General features: G+C 38.9%; 1 protein-coding gene across 1 annotated transcript; it reads left to right on the forward strand.

The window, feature by feature from the left end:
• Positions 1-1,198: 1,198 nt before the first annotated feature.
• RFC3 (replication factor C (activator 1) 3, 38kDa) lies at positions 1,199-9,489 on the forward strand (the record flags this gene model as incomplete). Its single annotated transcript, XM_010156984.1, has 7 exons — positions 1,199-1,266; positions 4,050-4,147; positions 5,781-5,962; positions 6,204-6,340; positions 6,470-6,568; positions 7,576-7,645; positions 9,284-9,489. Coding segments are annotated over 7 exons (846 nt in total), but the record flags the coding sequence as incomplete, so codon positions are not given.
• Between the last annotated feature and the right edge of the window lie 693 nt (positions 9,490-10,182).

Here is a 10,182-nt window from a genome sequence, read left to right on the forward strand (position 1 = left end):
AAGTGTTTTTATGTAATTAATCAAGACTAGTTTAGTTACAGGAGCAAATGCTTCTGCCCAAGTGTTCTTTTTGAAAAAAATATATATTTTCAAATATATCTTGTATATTTGAACAGTATATTGTTCCTTTTGAGGTCTTCATGAGTGGAAGGTTGTGGCCTAGTTTAGTTACAGGAGCAAATACGTCTGCCCAAGTGTTCTTTTTCCTTAGGTCTTCATGAGTGGAAGGTTGTGGGGATTTTTGTTGCTTTCTGTGCTGGTTGTTTGTTTTTGTGTTTGGTTTCTGTTTGTTTTGTTTGGGTTTTTTTACAAGTGAGTTTGGACAATAGCATGTGTTGTAATAGACTAGCTCTCAATTAGGTGTATAGAATTTCACTTGCCTGTAAAATTAACCCTTATATTTAAAATTATTAGCACTTATTTTTGCATATATGCAAGTTTTAACTTGTTTTCTCATTCCCATACTGACAACTGTAGTATTATTAAAAAAAAAGAAAATTAAACACACCACCAAAAAACCAAGAAAAAACACCCAAACATCAATTTAAATTCTGCCTTGGTCTTAGGCATTTAACTGTTTATTGTTAAAAGGTTAGATTATCCATTCAAAATACTTGTTATGGAAGGCTTAACCAGCAAGTAGGTTACTTAATGCTTGCTTTTTCATTCTCAGTAGTGCAACAAATACAGTACTTGGACTGGATGATAGAAATACAGGGTATGTTTAACTGTTCAGACCCAAATTCAGTGGTGATATAAATACTAGTGTTTTCTTTAAACAAAGTATAGACTTGAAATCCTTTGCCAACAGAAGTAAACAGTCTCTTCAGGCTTGTCCAGAGGTTTTCCCTCCAAAACTTTTCTTTGGAGGGTCAACATATCACTTATTTGGAATGGTGATTCCAATAATAAGACTTTGTGTTGCGAAATTCGTAACTGGAGTTTGGAGTAAAATTTACTATGTGTTGCTTTAATAATTATTACTGTTACTGTTTTACAGGCTGGATGATGCGTCAATACTCCTCCTTTGGAGGTGGGGTTGGGGGGTAGGCGATGCCTAAGTCCAGTGCCTCAGAAGTTCTTTGATCTCTGAGACTCTTGGTTTGCCTGTGACCTCATCAGTTGTAATCTGTAAGATAAACTTTTGCGTCAGAGTTTTAGAGCACTCTGAAATCTAATATGCTTTTTTTCTACATAGGCACCTTCTAAAAAGAAAATTGAAATTAGCACCATTGCAAGTAATTATCACCTTGAAGTTAACCCAAGGTAAGTGTACAGTGAAAATGTCCCACTTCAAATACAAACTGCTGGTCATATTGCAAGTGGTTTCAATCTGGGTATATAAGGTCCTGATTGCCCAATTTATTGTCTGAGCAAATTAGGTAATGGTTTGTATGTTTGGACTGCAAATGGGAGCAGGGAGAGTATTTTTGATTGGACAACTCTAAATGAACAAAAATCTGAATTGCTGTATACTAAGGACAGTAATGTTCTGCTTAACTAGCCACATAAAGATGCTGATGCTGAGGACTGGGTAACAAGCAGTTGTGGGTTAAGAGATTTAAGCACTGAAGTTGAAATTGAAAACTTTTATTGGAACCAACACCCCCATATTGTTAATTCTCTCACAAATACAAAAATAAAGTGACTTGAAAGTAAGTGAAGTTTACCCTTAAAATAACGAGTTTACAGCACAGGAGAGAACAATACCACAACATACTGAGAATCCTGTCGTGAGTGAAGTCAGATGTTGATTTAAATGACAGAAGCTATAGTGGTGAAGTGCATGTGGTCTTTGACAGTTGAGAAATTGCTGGTGATAGTTCACTGACCCAAAGTAAATACTTGTACTTACCTGAAACCCATAAATGTTGCTTTAAATCACGTCAGAATAAATATCGTTGTGCACTAGGAGGCTTTAGCTATGTTGGCTTTGCTGTCTGGGCTGCAATTACAAGACATGAGTATACTGGAGTAACTTTATCAATAAGCACAAAGCTAAAACCTTTTCTCATTGCTCTGCATCATAGAAGCTATTCCCATGTAGCATGTCTGCTTTAAAAGCTTGTTCTGCAGCTGATCTCTGTGTATTGATTAGTGAGTATCTTCTGGTGTTCAAATACAGACCCAAATAATTAAAGCAGAGACTTTTATTGGTAACCAGCTGTTTGAATATGTCATTTTGGTGATATGTCTGACCATTCAGGCTTCTGCTCTGATAACCTAATACTTCTGTTACTCTGCATAGGGTACTTTAAGCTTGAAATATATAAAATAATTGTATTCTACTTTAAATATAAAAATCCTGGAAGTGTAGAACGGCTGTATTGGTTATTGTATGTAACAGTAGTGCTGAGTTTTGATTAAGAATCAATATATTGATGAATAGGCTTTAAGTCATCAAGCAACTGTCATGTTTATGCCTGACCAGTCAGTGAACCTGCGTGTGCTGTGCTGTAGTCTGTGAAGTTTGAATTGTAATACTGTGAAATCAGGTTGTGTGTCTTCAGTAACATGGAATGTGATAAATGGCTAACAGGGAAAGGAGATAAACTTCTGGGAAGGACTCTGCAGGCACTGAATTTATTATGGAACCTTATTAGATAGAGCTGTTCTTTTTTCCTCCAAAACAAGGATATTGTGTGAATTCCAAAGTGTTGCCTGCTGGTCAATTGACAGTTTGGGTAGATGTTTTAAAATGGGTTCGTCTGAGTAAGTGGGTAATGAAAGAGTAAGAAATGATAAAAATTAAACATTTGTGTGGTAACTGCCTTTGCTTGTTGTTTTCCTGGAATATTTGCTGTGGTCATGTCCTATCAAGGGTTATCTTTCACTGTGAAATTACAACTCTGGGCACTGTGTTACTGCAGAGAAAAACTAACCTTTAAGTGTTAGGAAACTATTGTAATTGCATTTTGTTTCCAAAACCTGGCCTAGCTCATAAGTAGAACCGGCTTGCTTCATTTTGCTTTTTGGTTGGGTTGGGTTTTTTTTTGTGCACTGGAATCACAGATCTGCTCCCTTGCTGAAGGACAGATCTCTGCAGTCAAAGTCAACGTAGCCTATTCAGCAGGTTGTGAATTGCTGAGCTAACGTGCTTCTGTACACTGCTGCATTCTCCTTGGCAAGGATGGGTAAGGTCTGGTTGAGTGGTGACTAGAACAGGACAGACAAATGCCTTTTTCACTTGCTTGCCAGGGAAATATTGCAGAGCTGCTGCTGCCTATGTAAAGGCTATAGTATGGGATTGCTAAAAAATGTGGGAGTTTTTCCCTTCTTTTTCTTTGCCTTTTAAGTAATCTTGCTTGCAAATTGGTCCCCAGTGGTTGTCAAGTCTGAGTCAAGCTTGCTGAACTACTAACCTTGGGAGTGAGAGAGCTGTGTGGTGCTACTCTAGGGGAGAGTAAGGAGAAGAGGCAGGAAGGAAATGTAGTGTTTCCTCATGCTTTCCTGGCTTCTGAAAGGAAAAAAACATAACCATCTGTGCTGTAATAGTGTCTCAGTATCAATCTTTTACTAGTAACTCTTTAACAGCACTGTGTCTGCCATTCAAGTTTACATTAAACATATGGGTTGTTCATAGCATGACATCTAATTTTCAGGGGAAAAAAAACCTTGTGCATTTACATCTGTCCTTTCCATCAAGCATCCTATTATGTGGTTAGACTTAGTATTTCTTCCCATAATGGGTAAAAATGTTCACATTATGTGTCTTTGCCCAAATCACAGGTAAGAAATGCTTCATTTTCTCATACCAGAAAACAGAAGTTCTATTTCAGAGCTAATAAAACATTTCTCAACAGTTTCACTACTTCCCAGTACAGTGGTACTAGTCCAACTGTGCCTGTGTAAACTTGGGGTTGTTCTTATTATTGGGAAGGTAACTTTCAACGAAGTATGTGGGTTGAACTTAATTCTAACCTCAACAGCTTCTGAATTCTTTTGGCATTCTTGTTTAGTCAGTTGACCAAGGGGCTGCTTAGGAGGTTGTATTTTATATGTAGCATAATTTTGTTTTAAAACAAGTTTTATTCAAACTCCTGGTACAGTGATGCAGGAAACAGTGACCGTGTAGTAATTCAGGAACTCTTGAAGACAGTAGCACAATCCCAACAACTTGAGACAAGTACTCAACGAGATTTTAAAGGTGAGTAAAACTAGTTAAAATCAAAGTACTTTTAAACTTGTTTTTCAGAGATTTCAGCTGTTTTGTTTGTACCTGTATATTGCATGAGGCCACACGGGAACCTTTCCCAAATCAAACACCCTCCCATTTTTTTTCTTCTACTGCAGAAGTATCTTGAGTGGTTAAATACTCAGTATGAAGTTCTCTGGTTTCTTAGGAGGACAGGGTGTAGTAGGAGGACTGTCGCTGGGCAGAGGGAGATAGGATTTCTGCTGTCTTTTGCCCAAGTGTACAATTGAAATGCACTGTAACTTAATTTAATGATCTACAGTAGTTGAGTTGTGAGCTACCGAGGATTAATATTGACTTGAGGGGCAGGACAGCCTTGGCAAGTGGTGCTGTGTAAGTTAGGTGTTAACCTGTTATTTCAAAGAATCATAGAATGGTTTGAGTTGGAAGGGACCTTAAAGATCATCTGGTTCCAACCCCCCTGCCATGGACAGGGACACCCTCCTCTAGGCCAGGTTGCTCAAAGCCTCATCCAGCCTGGTTTGAGGGATGAGCGAACTTAGGCAGAATGTTCAGAAGCATTTTATCCATAGCATATGGAAGGACACCGGGTAAGAAAATGAAGAAGGCTGATTTGAGTTTTCCAAGATACATGTTACTGTGACTGTCTTACCTTTCCTCCCCATGACTAAATTGAAAGCAAAATCTGAATAGCTATATAACAAGACATTGAAGGACAGAGGAAATCTTGACAGAGAGTAGAGCAGAAATTAGTTGAAAATGGTTATGGGTTTAGTACTTGGTCTTGTTTTCTGCACTGTTCTCAGTAAATACTGTATTTTACCTATGCTGCTAGACACTGATTAGCTCTATCAGATACTGGTGTATCCTTACAGCTGCAGTCATACCATGCACCTCAAAGTGTCTGCTAAGCTGGCTGGTCTCCTTAGGCTGCATATGTAACCCGAAGAGTAATGGGCTGACTTGTTCCTCCAGGCTGTTGTCTGAACTGGAATGTGACAACTGTGGGTTGCCTATGGAGGAACCTGCAGAAGGTAGCTGATCAGGTTAGCTGCTTCACATTAGGTGTCTCCTGGATCTTTTGAAGCATTATTGAAGTATGGTGGTTTTGTTTTTGTTTTTTTTTCTTTAAAAGACCATAGAAGGGCACTGCAGCTACAGTAACCGAGCTTTCTACTACTACTTTGTTAAGCTAAGATATTGGCTTTTAAGTATTAAATGTTTTGAGGGGAGTCTTCAAGAATTCTTTTTCTTTCTGATATGTCCTTATGCCATAAATTATTTTGCATTTCTTACTTTAAAATTCCTTTAAAAAGTTACTGCACTAATTATCAAAATGAAAGCTTCTACAACTCCCTGGATTATTTCTTGGCACTGAAGTGTTCCAGGCCCTGCCCTGAAGAAACTTACATTCCAGGACATGAATATGGGGTGTGAAGGAGCAGGAGGTTACACAGTCAAAAAGGCATGCATGCTGTCTTAATCTTTATTTTCCTGCCTGTGGAACCATGCTGCCTTTTCCTGCTTGCATCACTTATTTTGATATTATTGCATGTATGTCAAAGTATTTTCCTAGTAAGATCTGATAATAATAAACCCCCCACTATTTTAAATCTTTTTTCAGTGGTGCTGCTAACAGAAGTCGACAAACTCACTAAAGACGCTCAGCATGCTTTGCGAAGAACGATGGAGAAGTACATGGCGACCTGCAGGTTGATCCTGTGCTGCAACTCCATGTCAAAAATTATAGGACCTATTCAAAGCAGATGCCTGGCTGTACGGGTGCCTGCTCCCAGCATTGAAGATGTATGTTGGAACAAAAGCAACAATGTTATTTAAAACTTCTTAGTAGATGAACTCTTGCTGTGGACTTCAGAAATATTTTACTTCCACAAAGTGACCTGGTTTTTCTTTGTGGTGGGTGACTTGTTGAGCGTGTCTTGGGAAAATCTGATCCGTCTTTGGTCCAGAAGTATTTTGAACAGGAAAATTTGTAGGTATGAAAGCATTTAAGTGTCACACTCCCTGCTATCTGTTCCCCATCTAGATCTGCCATGTCTTGTCCAGTGTGTGCAAGAAAGAAGGCCTGACTCTTCCTCAGGAACTGGCTCAAAGGCTTGCGGAGAAATCTGGCAGGAATCTTCGGAAGGCACTACTTATGTGTGAGTCCTGCAGAGTACAACAGTAAGTCACTCCTAAAAATTAATATAAATTGTACTGTCAGGCACATAAATGAACTTACTTCTGAGGACTTGTTGGAGTAGGTGACAGCTTGCTTCGATTGTAATTTGTTAAAAAACCATTATTATGTAGGTATCCTTTCAGTGCTGATCAAGACATTCCTGAGATGGACTGGGAAGTTTATTTGAGAGAGACCGCAAATGCTATCGTCGGTCAACAGACACCACAAAGGTAGGTGAATACACTTGCTTGCAGCCGTAAATTGTTGTCAGTGTATTCTTGAATATAAAAAAAAAAAAAATTACATTTAGACATGTGGCATCTTTAGTTGTATGTAATTTTCTGGCATTTCTACTGAAGCTGGTACTTTGCAGCCAGGGGAAGTGAGCTGGAAGTGAGCCAGAGGAAGTGAGCTTTACAGGAGGAGGCTGAATGACTCTCATGAACTGAAATAATTGTTGGTTTTCCCTGTTGAAGCTTTGTAGTCAGAAGTGAGCATAAGCTTAGTTGCATGTTGTGCTGTCTTTCTTTTTTTTTTTTTTTTCCTGGAGGGGTGTTTGTTTTCTTTAAGGCTTCTGTTTTGCCATCTTTAGCATGACAGACCTCTGCAGAAGAACCAGAAATGAGAAAACAAATCACTTTGCAAATACCTGAGATGTCCCCCTTTATCCATCTTTGTCATATACACAGCTTGATCCTTTCAGTCCGTTCCATACATTACATGAGATGTCACTTAAATTCTTGTATTGCCTTTAAATGTTTGTAGCCCCTGACATCCTGATATCAAAAGCTGAGAATTGATAACTATGACACTTTCTACCGCCTAATCATCTTGGCTCCTCTTGTAAACACTGAAGACAGAAAAACAGCGTAAATGAATCTTGTCTTCTCACTTATCTTCAGCATGAATAATAACTCAGATACGGAGGGGAATGGAAGGGACACAAGCCTGAGACATTCTATTAGGCTTATAGCTTCTAGATTAACTGAGCCCATTGTAACTAGAATATATGTAACTTTTCTTACTGTTTTGAATAAAAAGTGATATGTAGCATTTGAGTTGAAACTGACTCCTGCAATGCTTTTAGGTTTAAAATAATACACAAAACCAAGAACAGAAGAGAAACTTGGGTTGTGTTGTGTTGGAGGTTTGGGGTCCCCCCTGGAGCATATTTCACAAATAGTGAAAACACGTTAGTATGCTTTGGGGACATATTTTTGTGGTGTCTTTCCAACAGGCTTTTAGAGGTCCGTGGACGGCTTTATGAACTTCTGACACACTGCATTCCTCCTGAGATTATAATGAAGGTAATCAGCTATCAACTTCTTAATGTCTTATATTAATGCTATGACAGTCTCAATCTGAGTTTTAAAAAAGCCCAAAAAACAAACACACTGAAACATCACAAATTATCCACATACTGATGAAAAGCTGTGTTCTTTCCAAATACACAAGTGACCAGAAGATACTTTCTTCTTGTGTTTCATTCCACTGGAATAACCAGACTAGTCCAGGTTATTGCTCTGAAGCTGGAATTAAAGACCTTGTTCCTGCAAGCACTGATACATAGCATTCACTTATGATCCTCAGTTGATTAATACTAGACACTTTGTTATGTTCATGCCTAAATATGTTTAGGCGTGGTGGTTTTGAGTGGTGTAGATTTTGGGGGCAGGAAGATTCTGTTCTCTAATTTGAAAAATGTAATGGGCTTCCTTGTTAACAATTCTGTTGAATGGTTTAATAAAACTTGTTCTGTGATCACAGAGCAGCATCAAAGCTGAGTAAAACCAAAGGAAGACGTGCTTTGTCCCACTGAAGACTGCAGGGCACTTTCTGTATTGAAGTATAGACATGTTTTATGGGCTAATTCTGATATGGCTTGCTCTCTTTAGTAAAAACTGTTGCTGTAAGTTCAGTGTTTGGTGTGTCCTGGTGGAGAGGTTTGCTGAAGGATGCTAGACCAGCAGTTCTCTTCAAACACTGAAGTCATCTTAGGAGGGGAAAAAAAGCACACAGAGACATGCATGGTGTTATTTTAGGCAGGATGAAAGGATGCTGAAGCCAACTAAAGCAAAACAAAGATTAAAGCTGATGCTTGCAACTTTCCCTAGGTGGATTCTGCCATCAGACATAATTAGAAGATAATACATTTATTTTCACGTTAACTGATTTCTGCTGTCTGACAGTTTTGGTAGTTAGACTTCTCTTTACCCTTCCTTTCTTACGGTAGGTTAGCATTGCCCTGTTTGAGGACTGTTGTCGTCAGGCCAAAGGTGGATGTTCTCTACTCGCTGCCTCTTCATGAACTTGAAATAGTCTAGAGATACTTCTCACTTAGCCCTGATTGTTATGGTACAGATGCATTTGCAGTTTTATTGCTGTGTTGAAACTTAAATATTGAATTTTTGTTTTTTGTGATGACTGAAGTATTGTGAAGTATCTTGTGTGCATCTACACATTCATATGTACACAAATATAAACTGATGCACTTAAATTTTACAGAAGCCCTTTTCCTTGTTATTTATTAATGTTGTTTCTCTTTGTGTTCAGTGCTGTTGAGATGGGAAGTGATTTTAATACACTTGCTGTCTTGGTAAAAATTCTCCCAGGACCGTGTGCCTCCATACAGTAGAGTTTATAGTATTTGGAGATAAGGCTTAATTTATTTTCTTCATTAAGGTATAAGTAGTTCTGATACATGATTATTCCATCTAAGAAAACAGTAGGTAACATCTACTTTGGCATGAAGAATTTGTCTTGAAAGAATTTCTGAAAAGACATGGTTCCGTGAACCAGGTGGTGTAATGATTCTTGAATGCCTTTTCTGTTGGATTCATGAGTGAACTACTGGCCATAGCTTGGCTATTTTCAAAGAAATTAGCTTATCTTAACAAAAAACGCATAATTTTTCAAATACCATCCTGTTTTTCTCCCTCTTTTAGGGCCTCCTGACGGAACTTCTAAATAATTGTGATGGACAGCTGAAAGGAGAAGTGGCACAGCTGGCAGCCTTCTATGAACACCGCCTTCAGCTGGGCAGCAAAGCCATTTATCATCTGGAAGCGTTTGTAGCAAAGTTCATGGCGATTTACAAGAAGTTCATGGAGGATGGACTAGATGACATGATGTTCTAACTGATGCCCCAAGTCACACACGGAACATTGCGAATGCTGTCTACCTGTCCATGCTGGATTGCACGTGGGTCTAGTTCAAAGTCAGATACCTTACTTTGCTCTTAATGTAAACCACAGAGCTAGAGGACAATGTTCAGTTTTTGAAAGCAGATGGATTGTTTGACAGCCACAGACCCATCTTTAGATCCAAACCAAATGCACTGACCTTTCAGAAGGACAGGTTGCTTTGGAAGATGCGTAAGATCATAGTCGCTTTGCAGTTTTTGTAAGCTGACGTTATGAGGAGAGAACATGGGTGCTGCACACTTGCTTTGTGATTGTTCATGGGCAGGGCCGGAAGCAAAAGATGGTGTTGCCATGTTGTGCTAAGTTCCACTTTGAGCACATATGTTCTGCCTACAGATTTCTGTATCTCTCCCTTTGGCTTCTTTTATTTTAGCCACACCGTTTCCTGTGCTGTGCTGACATGGAATGTGTTCTGACTTGTTCGCAAGCAGTTGCATTGAAACTGTGGATGAGCAGTACTTTTGTGTTGCTTGTAAATCAGTTTGACCACGTGGAAGGCTTTGTTTAGAAGGAATGTGCCTGTACAAAGCAAGGCCGCTTGCTGCCTGACGCCTGCGACATTGGTAATGCTCTTCAGGCAGTGATTGTTCCTTTCTGGCTTAACCGAGGGTAAGGTTTCAACTTCCAACAAATATTCTTTG

Source organism: Eurypyga helias, unplaced genomic scaffold, assembly GCF_000690775.1.
Source record: "Eurypyga helias isolate BGI_N326 unplaced genomic scaffold, ASM69077v1 scaffold2998, whole genome shotgun sequence".
Lineage (NCBI taxonomy): Eukaryota > Metazoa > Chordata > Aves > Eurypygiformes > Eurypygidae > Eurypyga > Eurypyga helias.